This window comes from Populus alba, chromosome 1 (genome assembly GCF_005239225.2).
Source record: "Populus alba chromosome 1, ASM523922v2, whole genome shotgun sequence".
NCBI classification, from domain to species: Eukaryota; Viridiplantae; Streptophyta; class Magnoliopsida; order Malpighiales; family Salicaceae; genus Populus; species Populus alba.
Genome location: NC_133284.1, coordinates 45965829 through 45981238, shown reverse-complemented (window position 1 = coordinate 45981238; position 15410 = coordinate 45965829). Strand labels below are relative to the sequence as shown.

The following is a 15410-nucleotide window of genomic DNA, read 5'->3' as shown; positions in this document are numbered from 1 at the left end:
AGAGTTTGGTTAGATTCTAGAAGATTAATTGGATAGGACAGGATTAATTGAATTCAATGGATCAATTGTTTTGTTTTCTGTTTTTTTTGTTTATGTTATTCGTCATATTTTGTTCAACAGTTTGAAATTAATTACCCTTTTTAAATGCATTTCTCATTTTATCTATATTTTGTGAGATTGAAAAATTTAATAAAAAATGAATAACATTGTAAAATAAAAAACAATTAAATTGTCATGAAAAACCACAAAAAACACTAAAGGGGTATTTTAAAGTTTAGTAACGGTTGTTTTCAAAGCATTTTTTACTTAGAAATATATCAAAATGATATTTTTTTATTTAAAAAAATTTATTTTTAACATCAAAATATCAAAATGATTTAAAAGATTAAAAAAATAATTTAAAATAAAAAATAAAAAAATATTTATTTTTTAAAAATAATTTTAAAATACAATAACATACCACAAACAAATATGAGATAGAGATTGCGATCTTATGTTTTGTCCGAATTGCTGCCATTACTCATATTTTTTTGTCGAGACTTGAGAAGCCTTCTGGGCCACAAAAAGCAACAGACACAACAACACTTTCAAATTTTTTTTTCTATAAATTATTGACACGAAAAATCATAGTTATCAAACTTGATTTGAAAGTTGATTTATTTAATTAAAGAGTTGGATTGTGGGTTACACGGATCCACCATTGACAATGAAAAATTATATATTATTTTTTTTAAATTGAAATATTTAAAATAAAAAGTTTTTTATTCCATATTAAAAAAACTTAACTTTTTTCTTGTGAACATATAATGTATTTACTAAAGTGTTTCAAATATCACATTGTAAAAATAACTTTTCTCTTGTGAACATAGAGTATATATACTAAAGGGTTTCAAATCCTTATAATCTTGCATTGAAAAGTTATTATGTTATTTTTTTTAAGTTGAAGTATTTAAACCAAAAAGTTTTTTATCCCACGTTAAAAAAGCACAACTTTTTCTCTATAAACATAAAGTATATTTATTGAAAAACCTCAAATTTAATATTAAAAAAATAACATTTTTATTTGGAATATATACTAAAGGGTTTTTAAGGGTGGCAAAAACAAATTGCTTTTCTTCTACGCTACACTATAAATTCCTTTCTTAGCTGTGCATGCCGCATTCTTTTCTCCCTTCATCACTGTTTCTCTAATTCATTCTGAGTTTAGTCAGATCATCGTTTGAAGATCTTGTTGGGCCAGGTAATTGCTCCATATTCTCTTTTTTTCTTTTTTCCAAGATTACATGTCATCTAGAATTCTTGCAAGTTACTCTTTTCACCCTGATATTGTTCAGGAGTTCTTGACATGATCAGATCAGAGTTCAGGACATAGTTTCTTCCTCATTGTGTTCTTACGAGCTACAGTAAAGCGTGAATTAAAATTCTCAATTAAAAAAAAGAATTAAAAGTATCTTATTGAGCTCCCTTTTACTTATTATTTTTTGCTCTGAACTTCACCTTCTTTCTTTCTCTCAAAGGAGGACAGGAGGTCTCCTGGTTGTCGAGCAGCTTGGCACTGGTTCCTTCTTCTGAGTGCCAATCAAAATCCTTGAAGACAATATAATGGACCAAGTTTGTTTCCCTTTCACTTTTTCTTAATCTTGTTAGTGCTATTTTCTTGTTATATTTTACTTGATCATGCTTAAGAAAGCAAGAATATCCCCAACTTGCTTTTTTGTTTTATACAACTTTAATAACCCAATTTTGGATTCTCCAAATTTTCTTGAATGTCATTTTATATCTATTTTTATTCATAAAAATCCAAAAAAAAATTAAGAAAAAGTTTTAAATTCCAAAAATATATATAAAAAAACTAATTGGGTCAATACGGGTCAAACTGTGTCGATCGGGGTAAAAATTAAGTTTCAGGCCATTTCATGTCAAAAATATCATTTTCGATGAAAACCGAGTCATATGAGTCAAACCATGTCAGCCGGGGTAAAAAAATGAGTTTCATCTTGTTTTGGGTCAAAAATATCATTTCCGGTCAAAATTTAGTCCACCGGATCAATACGGGTCAAACCATGTTGACTGGGATAAAAAATGAGTTTCATGCCGTTTTGGATCAAAACTATCATTTTCGGTCAGAACCATGTCCATGGGTCAATATGAGTTAGACCATGTCAACCGGGATAAAAAATAAGTTTCATGCTATTTTGGATCAAAACTGTTATTTTCAGTCAAAACTCGGTCTACCAAGTTGTTACTAGTAGAAAAATATTTTTTTCTATATTTGAAATTAATATTTTAGTTACCAAAATTGATTTTTAGTAGCTCAAAGCTTTTTCAATAATGAATAAGTTTTTATTGGAGTAGTTGGTGCAGTTGAGGTAGTGAAATTTTTTCTTTGAGACAGAGCTGTATCTCTTAGTTATAAATTTTCATGTCTCCTCATCATTGCTTATAAAAGCCAATGAAAATTAATGAAAAATTGAAAAAAAAGGGGGAAGCCAAAAAAAAAAAAAAGAATAAAGGAGGAGAAGTGAATACATATATTTAGTTTTCGTATACTTTTTTTAGTTTTTATTCCAGCAAGTAAGATATTGATTTTAAAAAAAAACAATTCAAAAAATACAAAAAATATCCTAATCGTTGATCTAGTAGTATTTAGTTTTGAACCCTTGATTAGATTTGATACAATACAGCTCACCACACTGGATTAAAACTCAAATCCATCTCAACCCCTAAACAAATCTGTCTTTTGATCTTATTGTGCCACATCACCAGGTATACTAAGAATCTAGTGCACCTTACCACACCAAAGCCAATATTTGTCCATCAACACCGTCCGATCAACCTTAAGATCAAGCCAACAGCAACCAAAGGATCAACTCAGAAGTAATCCAGCGGTCCACAAGCTTCAGTGCACCTGTTTACAATGCTCAAGTCCGCACTATAGTAAATCTAAGAGATTTCCTGAGAAGGTCAAGGGTATTTTAGTCTTTTAATCTATAACAGTGGCACTCAGGTAATTTTGGGGATTCTTTTTTTTATAGAAGTATTTGTAAAATTTTCTTTATATTTTGTAAAATACCAAAAATAAATATAAAAAAGAATAACAACGCAGGTCCAACACACATCTTATCCCGTCATCGTGAGTGGGTTTCTAGCACGGGTTATGCCTATTTTTTAGCGATACAAACATAATCTTTCTTTTTAGAAATGAACATTGTTTTGTTAACATGTCTCTTGTTTACAAAAAAAAACCAATGTCAAAAGTTTAAAAACAAAATATGATTATGCCCATTGTTTCTTTTTGCAACTCAGATGTAGCTCTTCTTTTTAGAGTTAAATGTCAACATTTTAGATGAGTTTTTATTTTTAGACACTGATATTCATTTTTTGATGTGTCTACTATTTTTAGAGACCGACGTTAATCATCTTTGAAAACAATTTGTAAATAAGCTCAAAATATTATAGCATTTGAATAATAATAATAATAATAATAATAATAATAATACATAAGTAAGGGTCACCTTTTTCTCAAAAAGGATGTTTTAAAGGTAATGTCCACTTTTCCGTAATCATAACTAACTCGGTTCTTGAATTTTTGAAACCAATGTTTAATTTAGAATTCAGCATTAAGATCTAGTCCAATTTGCTTTGGGTTCTTTTTAGTTTGAAAATTATTTGATTTAGATTAAGACTTTATTTTATTCGCATTTTAATTCTTAAATTTTTTTTAAAAGAAAAAAAAGTCATGTTAAATAATGAAATAAAAAAAAATTATCAGTTGGCCATATTTCTATAGCAAAAAAAATCAATTTCAATGTCGACGAGTTCTATTCAAACGAGAGGTCTTGTTAAAAAAAATTTTAAACCTTTGTATTGCCTTAAAAAGTATATCAATGTTGATTATGTGTTTTTGACTTTTTTGGATTTTTAAGTTGATAGATTGATTTTTTTTTTAGATTTTAAGAATATTTATTAAATATTTGTAAGTAAAATTGGATTGAATAATAGATTTTAAGGTAAGAAAACACCCCATGAGTTTTCAGCCAACTCTAGTGAGCAGATTCTCGGCGTTAGACTACTCTTCAATTACTTTGGATCTATCTCTTTTACTTCAATTTTATTTTTACCCTTGTATGTTTCCCATCGTTAATCTTCCATTATCGGCTTTTTGGAACAGTGGCATATTTTCATCAGTATCTTAAGTTTTAAAATTGACATAAATTTATTGGAAGTGACATCAAATATGTGTAGAAATGTAAAAAATACAATATTTCATATTGAGTGTATAGTTAGTTCATCTACACACCCTTTTTTTGTTAAAAAGAAATACATTATTTACTAGAAATCCACCTATGGACCTATGGCATTGTAAAATTATTTGCAAGATCCACCTATAATCCACAGTGTGTGTGTGTATATAGTTTATCTATTCCCCATTTTTATTTTAAAAAATATATTACCAAGGACCAGGGAAATATCATACCTCTCCTCTTAGTGTGTTGTGGATTGGAACATTGTTTATATTTTTCCTTCATTTTTTTTTACTATGATCATTGTACTTTTTTTTTTAATTTTATGTTTTTTTAATTGATGATTGGGCTTGATGGTTTTTTTTTTTTGTTATCGCGGTCTTAAGAAAACATCTCAGCATTGTGTTGGCTTTTATTTTGCAAAAGAAAAAAAAATGATTTTGTTGTTTGTGAAAAAAATAAAAATAAGAGGACCAAAAGTAAAAGTAATGTGAAATAGTAGCTCTTTATTTTAGAAAAAAAAAAAAACCAAATTCTCATTTGGTTCTTTGATTTTTTTTTTTTTATTTCTCCCATCTTTTCTTTTTAATTTCATCCTTATATATTGTATTGATTAATTATTTAACTTGATGATTTCTTTCGTATTGCTTTTTGACAGTTTATCACAGTCTCAAAAAACATTCCAACATTGGGTTTGTTCTCAATTTTTGTAAAATAAATCAATTTTATTGTTTGGAAAAAATGAAATATGAGAGGACCAAAATTGAATGTTTAGTAAAATAGCAGCTCTTTTTTGAAAATTTAGCCTTAAGATTTTATCCATTGATTTTTTGTCATTTTAGTTTGAAAATCATTCCAAGACTTTATTTTATTCACATTTTAGTTGCTAGGTTTGAAAAAGAAGAGAGAAAGTCACACATTAAAATGATGAAATAGAAAAAATTTTGTTGGTTGATCATATTTGTCAATAGTAAAAAAGGTTGATCTCAATGTCAACGAGATCTATTTAACGAAAAGAGTCCCAATGCAGTTTTTTTAAACCTTCATATTGCCCTAAACAATATGTCAAGGTCGATTATGTGTTTTCTGGACCTTCTCGGTATTTTTTAAAGTTGATAAATTGATTTTTTAAGGTTTTATGAGTATTTATTAGGTGTTAAATAAAATGAATAATGGATTTTAAGGTTCAGAAAAGCACCCCTTTGTTTTTTCAGCCACCTCTTTAGTGAATGGATTCCTAGCATTAGACAACTCTTCATCTATTTTTTTATTTTTTTTTTTAAAAATTTGGCGAGTGACATAATAGCCCACCCAATTTAAAACTTTCTAGATTTTGATTTATTTTGTCTAGCATTGTTATAGGTTAAAATCACCTATATAAAACTCTTCTCTTGAAAATGAACCCAATGAAGCCAAGATCACTGGGTTTTTTTTTTTTTTTTTTTTTTAATGTGATTGATGAAAAGAACACTAATACCCAAAGCTCTAAGGGCCAATATTAAAAATTAAGGGACTAAAATGAAATTTTACCAAAAGTACATGGACACAATATGAAAATTTAAGGGCCAAAATGAAAAATATGAAGACGTAAAGCACCAAAATAAACTTTAACTGAAACTATAGGGATCAAATAAATAAAAAGTGTGACCGTTTTATGGACTAGAATGTACTTTAACTGTTAATTCTGTTTATTATGTTAGGAGTAAAGAAATAAGAATAAGATCTTGCGCGCTTTAGCAACTACATACCATGAACTAAAATCATATTACATTAAATTAATTTAGTTTAATGAACCCAATACATGTTCTAAGCTCTTTTTTTTTTTCTTGATAACTATTACTTTTTAGGTAATCACTATAAGCATTTGTAAAGACATCCTAATTGAAATAATTAGTTGTTTAAAATCCTGTAAATTGAATTGAATCTATAAAATTAAAATCAATTTTCATATTTTGAACCTCTTTTTTTTTTTTTTTTTTTTTTTCCTTTTAAAAACCAAGTCTCATAAAAAACAACATAAAGATAGATATAATAACTTATAACAGTTAAGCGGTGTGGTTGAAATACATCCAACTATAGTTTTTATGATCTTAAAATTTAAATAGACAAATCATTATTTGACCAAGCAAAGGAGAAGGAAATGGGTTTGAATAAGCATTGAGAAGGCAATAGACCTTTCAACACCTAGTTTTGAAGCACTTTTTGGCCTTTTAGCTAACCTTATCTCTACAGCAGCTAACCTTATCGCCACAGCTGCTGTGGAGAATAATGCTCAAGGCATATGAGAGAACTCTAAGAATTGGGGGAAAGAAAAACTACATCTCTAGACTCTGATTTTTTTGGCTTTAAGTCAATGGCGATGGATCCTAAAGTATGCGTTTACTTATTTCAAAGTTTCTAGTTTCTATGGCTTCCTCACTTGATACCTATAAATAGGAGCAAGAAATTAACAGAAGACTGTGTTGGCTTTGGAAAACACGAAGAAGTTGGATTTGTAAACAAGAACATCCACAGGAGTCTATATATAACAAAGGCAAATCGATGATTCTAGTAGATTATATAACTTTTTTTTTTTTAATTTTTTATTAACTATAATTGAAATCATAATATTAAAATAATTTTCAAATAGAATGACATTTTGACACTGAGAAAATTTTTTAGATTGTGTGTTGTAAAGATTGTTTTTCAATGTGATTTTAAAAAAAAAATTGCATCAAAATAATATATTTTTAATTTTTAAAATTTATTTTTGAACATCATCACATTAAAATAACATATCACTTATATACTTAAAGCCAAGTTTCTGAGATTTTAAATTTCATGAATTCACAGTATTAATATAAAAAACATATTTTAAAAATTATTAAAATATTATATTTAATATTAATTGATTTATAAGCTAATATATATATATATATATATATATATATCAAATACAATTATATCAAAATGATTTTTGTTTTTATAAAGTAATATTAGAATAAATGAGCAAGTAATAATAGATGAATCAATAAACATGAATAATAGCTTGTAACTAGTTTCATGCTTGTAATGTCCTTCACAAGTTTTTTTTTTAAAAAAATATTACTCACGGTCTCATAACTTACAAAATAACTATGTTGAAACTCGAAACTTGTTATAGAATAATATAAATTATATATTGGGACCTAATTTAAAAACTTAAGCTATTGGGTTGAGATGGTTCTTTGACATGGTATCAGAGCCTTGATGATCAAGTGGTCACGAGTAATTCGAATCTTACCACCATCCTATTTATTTGATAAAAATTAAGCACAAGATAATATGGTCTATGCAAGTTTTAAGCTTAAATGACTTTTACTTAAGAAGGTGTATTATAGAATAATATAAAACATATCTTGGGATCTAACCTAAAATGTTTAAGTTATTGGGTTGGGATGATTATTTGACATGGTATCAAAGCCTTGATGACCAAGCGGTCACGAGTTCAAATCTCACCATCCTTATTTATTTGATAAAAATTAAGCATAAGGTAATGTGGGCATGTGCAAGTTTCAAGTCCAAAGAGCTTTTCATTTGAGGAAATATGTTATAGAATAATATAAATCATATCTTAGGAACCTAACCTAAAAATTTAAGCTATTAGGTTGAAATGATTCTTTAACCAAACTCAATATGAGTAAAAGCAAATTCATAATAATATGAAAATTTAAGATACATTGTGTGTGTGTGTGTGTTTTTTTTTTTTTTTATCTAAACTCTTCGCCAATGTCATTAACTTCAATCTATTGGATTAACTTTAAAACCTCGACTTGATTCTCTGCATAGCCCGAGCTTCAAATTAATATGTAAGAGTTATATTTAATGTAACCAAGTAGATTTAACAGACTAAAGGCAATCTAGATAGCCTATAAAAACATGGGTTGGCTTTAAAAAAAAAATCAATATGATATATAGTTTTGTTTTGAATTTGAGGTGGAGACTAAACGAACCACCTCCCACAACCATGAACAAACACGAAAATCACGAATAAGATAATGAGCATGATCATAATGCAGAGGGCGATCATCTATCATTTTTCTTTCCCCTACCTTCATTCTCTCCCTGTATGACCTTGCATTGGGCTTGGGTTGTATGAAATTCAAGCCTAAATTAAAAGGCTATTATATAGTTAGAAACTAAATTGAAAAAAAAAAAAGGGCTCAGCTTAAGCTATGATGAAATTCAAGACTTGATTGAAAGCGAATACAACCAAAGACTGAAGTTATCGAAGGCACAAAAAACATAGCTGGCATGTGTAGACCACGCTTAGCATGTTGGAGGACATGTTGCGTTGTGTCGGTGTGTCAGTGCGTGTGGCAATCCACTAGCTTTCAAAATCAGTTTTTTTTTTAAGGGGTGTTTAAAATGGGTTATGATTTTTTTTTTTAAATACTTTTTATTTGAAAAAATGTTAAAATAATATTTTTTAAGGCGGAAGAGAATGGGGGCGGGGCGGCTAGCTTCTCTTCTTTCTTTTTTTCCCTGATTGAAAAACATCAGTCATTGTTTTCCTTTCATTAATGCTGATTTGGTGTCTGTAGGAGCGCCCACAAAAGAAGAGGGTTAAACATACCGATCCATTCTGGGATCATGTTGAGAAGACAAATGATGGTGGTCCTTTCAAGTGCAAATTTTGCAAATCTACATTTGCTGCGTCTACTTCAATCTCAAGGTTCAAATATCATTTGTCAGGAGAAAGTGGGAAAGGAGTTGGTATTTGTGAAAGAGTACCCGTTGATGTTAAAGCAGCAGCGTACCAAGCAATGCACAAAAAACAAAATGCCATCCCACCAATTGATCATACAGTTCCAAATGTAGAAGCTCAAAGAACAGAGCAAGAAGGGAGGGATCACCCAGATATGGCAATGGAAGATTGGACAGAGAGTACGAGATCGGAAGAGTTGATTGTTATAAACGAAGCTGGTGGATCGAGAGGTTCTCAAGGGCAAGGAGGATATCTTTCAGACATGCTAGATACAGAAAATTTGACACAGAGCAGAACCGTGGAAGAGATTGCACTTATTAAAGTTTATGAAGAGCAAGGGGCAGATGTTGCAGATGGTGGAGAGGAGAATTTGACAGACAACTTCACCAGAGGCGTGTCCATAGTTACTGCCGAAAGTAGAGTTTCTGAAGGGCTTGATGCACATAAAGCTAAAGGAGAAGCATTGCTGACAACAAAACTGGTAGGTCAGGCTTCTGAAAGCAATAAGGAGACGATCTGGTCTTGGTTAATGAAGGACGACGTCTTACGTGTTGGCATTTATGGGATGGGCGGTGTCGGTAAAACATCATTAGCGACGCAAATCCATAATCAGCTGCTACAAAGACCAAGTTCCTTCAATTATGTGTTTTGGGTTACTGTATCACAAAATTTCACCATCAGTAAATTGCAGTATCGTATTGCCAAAGCTATTAATTTAGACCTTTCAAATGAAGAGGATAAGAAGAAAAGAGCTGCAAAGTTGTCCAAAGCATTAGTTGCCAAGGGAAAATCTGTTCTCATTCTAGATGATTTATGGAATCATTTTCTGCTAGAAATGGTGGGCATACCTGTTGAAGTTAACGCGTGCAAGTTGATTCTCACAACTCGATCGTTCGAAGTTTGTCGGCGGATGGGTTGCCAAAAGAGCATCAAAGTAGAGCTTGTTACTAAAGAAGAAGCTTGGACTTTGTTCGTGGAGAAACTTGGGCATTATGCTACACTTTCTCCAGAAGTCGTACAGATAGCAAAATCTGTTGCAGCAGAATGCGCTCGTCTACCACTTGGGATTATAGCAATGGCAGGAAGCATGAGGGAAGTGGATGACTTGCATGAATGGAGGAATGCATTGACAGAATTGAAACGATCAGAAGTTAGGGCAGAAGACATGGAGCCTGAGGTATTCCATATTTTGAGATTTAGTTATACGCGCTTGAATGACTCAGCATTGCAACAGTGTCTCTTATACTGTGCATTTTTTCCGGAGGATTACGCTATAGATAGAGAGAGCTTGATAGGTTATTTGACTGATGAGGGAATAATTCAACCAATGAAGAGCAGGCAGGCAGAATATGATAGAGGTCAGGCTATGCTTAACAAACTTGAAAATGCTTGCTTATTGGAAAGTTTTTTCAGCAACGAAAATTTCAGAGTTTTCAAGATGCATGACTTGATTCGAGATATGGCTCTTCAGAAACTGAGGGAGAAATCACCAATCATGGTTGAAGTTGGGGAGAAACTAAAAGAATTACCAGATGAGAGCGAGTGGAAAGAGGAAGTCGTGAGAGTTTCTTTAATGGAAAATCACTTCAAGGAAATTCCCTGTGGCTGTTCACCAATGTGTCCCAAGCTTTCAACGTTGTTTTTAAACTCAAATATCAAGCTAGAAATGATTTCGGATTCCTTTTTCAAACATTTGCAAGGGCTCAAGGTTCTTGTTCTATCAGCCACGGCTATCCGGGAATTGCCAAGTTCCTTCTCCGATTTGGTGAATCTCACTGCTTTATATCTCAGTATGTGTCACGATCTAAGATATATACCATCATTAGCAAAGCTTAGGGAGTTGAGGAAATTGGATCTCCGCTATAGTACTGCACTTCAAGAACTGCCTCAAGGGATGGAAATGCTGTCCAATCTCAGGTATCCCCCCCCCCTTCTTTTTACCTTCTTTTTAACTGTGAAATAGCAAACATCATAAAGGATAGAATGACTGACACCATTTGGACCATCTGCTATACCATCTTAGGTATCTTAATCTTCATGGAAATAGTCTAAAGGAGATGCCTGCTGGTATACTACCTAAGCTCTCACAGCTACAATTCCTTATTGTGAACCGGGCGTTCGGCATTATCAAGACAGTACGAGTAGAGGAAGTAGCATGCTTGAAGAGGTTGGAAACTTTGAGATACGAATTCTGTGGTCTTGTCGACTTCAAGAAGTACCTCAAATCTCCAGAAGTGAGGCAACCTCTGACCACATACATCTTCACAATAGGACAACTAGGTGTGGATCGAGAAATGGATTCTTTACTTTATATGACACCGGAGGAAGTCTTTTATAAAAAAGTTTTGCTTCATGATTGCCATATCGGTGAAAAAGGAAGGTTTCTTGAGCTCCCAGAAGATGTTTCAGCTTTGTCAATTGGAAGATGTCACGACGCAAGAAGCTTATGCGATGTTTCTCCATTTAAACATGCAATTTCACTGAAGTCCTTCGGGATGTGGGAATGTGATGGAATAGAGTGCTTGGCTTCGATGTCAGAATCCTCCACGGATATATTTAAAAGCCTGGAATCGCTATACCTTAAAACTTTGAAGAACTTTTGTGTCCTCATTACAAGAGAAGGAGCTGCTCCACCATCATGGCAATCCAATGGTACCTTCTCTCATCTTAAAAAAGTGACAATAGGTGAATGTCCAAGTATGAAAAATCTGTTCTCCCTTGACTTGTTGCCGAATCTCACAAACTTGGAAGTGATTGAAGTTGATGACTGTGACCAAATGGAGGAGATAATATCAATAGAGGATGAAGAAGAAGGCGTGATGGTTGAAGATAGCAGCAGCAGCAGCCACTCCGCTGTTACCAATCTCCCAAATTGGAAGGCTTTGAAATTAAGCAACTTACCGGAGCTAAAAAGCATTTTCCACGGGGAAGTGATTTGTGGTTCTCTACAAGAAATTCTTGTGGTTAACTGCCCAAATCTAAAGAGGATATCACTCTCTCATCGCAACTGTGCTAATGGCGAAACACCACTTCGAAAAATCCAGGCATATCCAAAAGAATGGTGGGAGTCAGTGGAGTGGGGCAATTCCAACAGTAAGAATGCCCTTGAACCCCTGTGTGTGTTTCGGGAGTCTTCATTTTAGTAGTGGGAAAAGCTGGCAGGAAGTTCAATAAAATGCATTGCCAAGATGGTACGTCTCTGGATCTGCATCGTTTTAATTCACGTTTGTAGAAATCTTCTTCCTCCATTGCCTTTTCCATTTTATCACTCCTCACTTCCATTTTCCATCAGTTGCGAGTCTAGAGAGATCGGAGGATCCATCCCCTTGAATTATCACAAGAAACCATAGAATTGAAATTTGTGGAGAAGGTGCAAATAAAATTGGGAAGAGATGCAGACAGCCTGGAAGAAAATTAAGCATTACAACAAAGACAATCAGCCAAATGTGAGGAGGGAACAGAGCCTCTGTAGAATTTACGGTGTTAAAGGCATCAAGAATCATTCTGGGAACTGAAAAAACAATTTGTTTTGGGTTTTTTCTGTAGAATCTAATATTCCTTAGAAGTACTATCTCATCAAGTTAAAAATCTTCCTGCATCCTAATGTAAGTTATTCATTGTTCTCTATTTTTACTACCTTTCAATTTTATTTTATTTTTACTTGCAATGTGTTTGCAAGACTCTGTACCTGCTTTCGAAGATAAACTGTAATGTGAAGCGATGCTGATAAATGTGTTCATGTTTTTATCAATGAATTTTAGCTGTTCATGTAGTGCTGTTAGCATGTAGAGTATCAAGCAAATGAAATCTACTAGTAACAAGACAATAAACTAGCAAGGTGGAAGAAAGGATGTTATCTAAGGAGGTACACTGGATGAAACGCCAAAGGAGTTTCGCTTGCAGGCTGCTTAGCTCTGTAATTTCGGCAATATCATTACTGTCAACAAACTGGTAGCAGAATTATTATTTAAAAAAAAAAAAAATACCACAGCCTGGATGATTACTAGAGTCTCAACTCGAGAGTTTTTTACATGGAGTAGATGCATTATAACTGGAGGAAGGTGCCGATTTCATAGGGTTGATCGGGAGAGGTGTGAACTACATATGCTTGAGCAGTGTTAGAATGGGATAATATATCAGCTGACACGAATAAAGCATCTCCAGCTCAAAATGGGTTGCAGATACTCCCGAGAAGGATATAATATGGAAGAGACAACAGGATTGAATTCTATAATCCGTTTTTGTTAATAATTTAATTTCAAATTACATATTTATGTCAAGATTTAGTGAACATGAAGCTAGGACTTTGTTCATGGTTAATAACAATGGAAGGAAACATGAGGTAAGTGGACGATAAAGGTTAGTGGAGTAATGCATTGGAGAAATAAAAAGAGCAAAAAAATTAAGGAAGGTGAGATAGAGGTTATTATGGAAACACAATCTGCATATCAAACCATGCAATCACAGACCACGACAAATCAGTAAATGACATTACACCTTGATATTGGAGGTTGATTATAGGAGTTAAATACTTGCTTTTCTTGTATATTCCATAGACTACACAGCTGCAATTGATTCCCCTGATTGTACTGTAATCAATATAAATATATGTAATTTCTCGTTGTAGAACAAACGAGAGTTTCTTGTAGTTTCTGTATTGTTTCATGGTATTAAAGTTTTAATGACCAAACGGTCACGAGTTCGAATCTCACCATCCCTATTTATTTGATAAAAATTAAGCACAAGGTAATGTGGGCTTGTATAAGTTTCAAGCCTAAAAGGACTTTCACTGAGGGTGTGTTAGAGAACAATATAAATCATATCCTAGGACCTCACCTAAAAATTTAAGCTATTGGGTTGAGTTGGTTCTTTGAGAGAGATTAATATATTCAAGATGTTAAAGTTTAGTTATATGAGTTTGAACGATTCTACATTACAACAAGCTTTCTTATTTTACTGTGTATTGTTTCTGGTAGATTCCGGAATCAATAGAGAAGCCTTGGTATGGAGCATATGATCGTTGAGGGAATAATAGAATAAGAAAGAGTAAGCAAGTAGAATCTGGTAAGAGGCATACCATGCTTAATGAACTTGAAAATTCTTGATTAATAAAAGGTTATAAATGCATTTGAATGAATACCTTGGTTAGGGATTGTAGAACTAAAAAAACACTCTGGATCACTTCATTAATAAAATTCCAATACTATATTAGAGAATTATTTTAATTCAAGAACTTAATCTATAAAGTAAGACCCCGAAATATAATTTATGTTGTAATCTAAAAAGAATATGGCCATCAAAATCTTAAGAGTGAAAGCTGTGTGCAATTAGAAAAACTACCATAAAGAATGGACAAAAGATTATATCATCAAAATTCCTGCTAGCTATTCACTAGAATGTCTTAGTCTTTTTACATTATTGATATCTCAAAACTACATGTTGCAATAGACTGTATAACCATTTCTCACTAGAATGCCTTACTACATTATTACTTAGGAGGTGTTAACAAATGATATGTGTAAAATTGTAAAATTGCTCGAAAGAATAAAATCCTTGTCCATTCTCAGGTATCTTGACTTGAGATTAAAAGAGTTATCAACTAGTATATATATTACCTCATCTCTTACCTCTGTAAGTTTTGAAATTTCATTTCATCAGAAACTCTACTAATTAATTAAAGGAGAGGAAGTAACATGTTTGAAGGGGTTAGGAGCTTTGGAATGCAGCTTTTGCAATCTCATTGACTTCAACAAGCACCATAATTATTGGGAAGAGATGCAGCTACCGAGCGTTTGCAATTTTATAGTAGGACCTGCGGTTCCTTCACTTTCAAGAATACACAATACAAGACATAGTTAAATAACATTGTTCGGTTCTGTAATTTCAGGTTTTATGACACTTCCAAAAACCATTCGATAGGCCTAAGATTTGCGGTCCTGATCCCTCGATATAGAATACGAAGTTATAATAGGTTACGAAGCTTCTTTGAGCATCTAGGAATCAAGCTAGGTGAAAAAAATAACGTTAGTAGCAGCAACCATTCTGCTGTTTACAACACCGAAATCAGTCTCTTAGAGTTACACCTTTTGCCCAGGTCAGCCCGGTCACAACAAGTTGGGTTAGACTCAGCTGGCCGAGCCTAGTCACTAGCCTAAGCCAGTGAGCAGCCTGGGCATTGTTGCCTGGCACACGTGAATTATTCACGCATGATTGCAACAATGTCAGGGTAATTAAAAAGCAAAAACAAGGGAAAGTCATGATTTGTTGATATGAACTGACCTGTAGCTAAAAACTGAAAACAAAAACTAGTGGTGGAGTCACATGGAAGAAAGAGGGGGCAATTGCCCCCTTAATCTTTTTTTTTTTAAATATTTTTTTTATTAAAAATTTTAATATAATAACTTAACAAGTTTAATTTTTTTTGTTAGCTATTAATTGAT

The 15410-nt window shown here is 32.4% G+C and overlaps 1 protein-coding gene across 2 annotated transcripts; it reads left to right on the top strand.

Annotated features, from left to right (window-relative positions):
* Nucleotides 1-1126: 1126 nt before the first annotated feature.
* Nucleotides 1127-12361, top strand: LOC118036302 (probable disease resistance protein At1g61300). 2 transcript variants are annotated; one of them, XM_035041977.2, is made up of 6 exons: nucleotides 1127-1240; nucleotides 1335-1403; nucleotides 1518-1611; nucleotides 8807-10887; nucleotides 10994-12161; nucleotides 12263-12361. In XM_035041977.2, the coding sequence occupies exons 3-5, from the start codon at nucleotides 1603-1605 to the stop codon at nucleotides 12111-12113; spliced, it is 3210 nt and encodes a 1069-aa protein (XP_034897868.1). In that variant the 5' UTR covers nucleotides 1127-1240; nucleotides 1335-1403; nucleotides 1518-1602; the 3' UTR covers nucleotides 12114-12161; nucleotides 12263-12361. The 2 variants fall into 2 exon arrangements, with proteins under 2 accessions (XP_034897868.1, XP_034897867.1); XM_035041976.2 differs by lacking the exon at nucleotides 1335-1403.
* The last annotated feature ends 3049 nt before the right edge of the window (nucleotides 12362-15410 follow it).

What these genes read in the sequence shown, in the direction of transcription:
- LOC118036302 (XM_035041976.2), top strand. An exon ending in GAAATGCTGTCCAATCTCAG is followed by an intron (nt 10,888 to 10,993) that starts GTATCCCCCCCC and finishes ATACCATCTTAG; the next exon opens with GTATCTTAATCTTCATGGAA.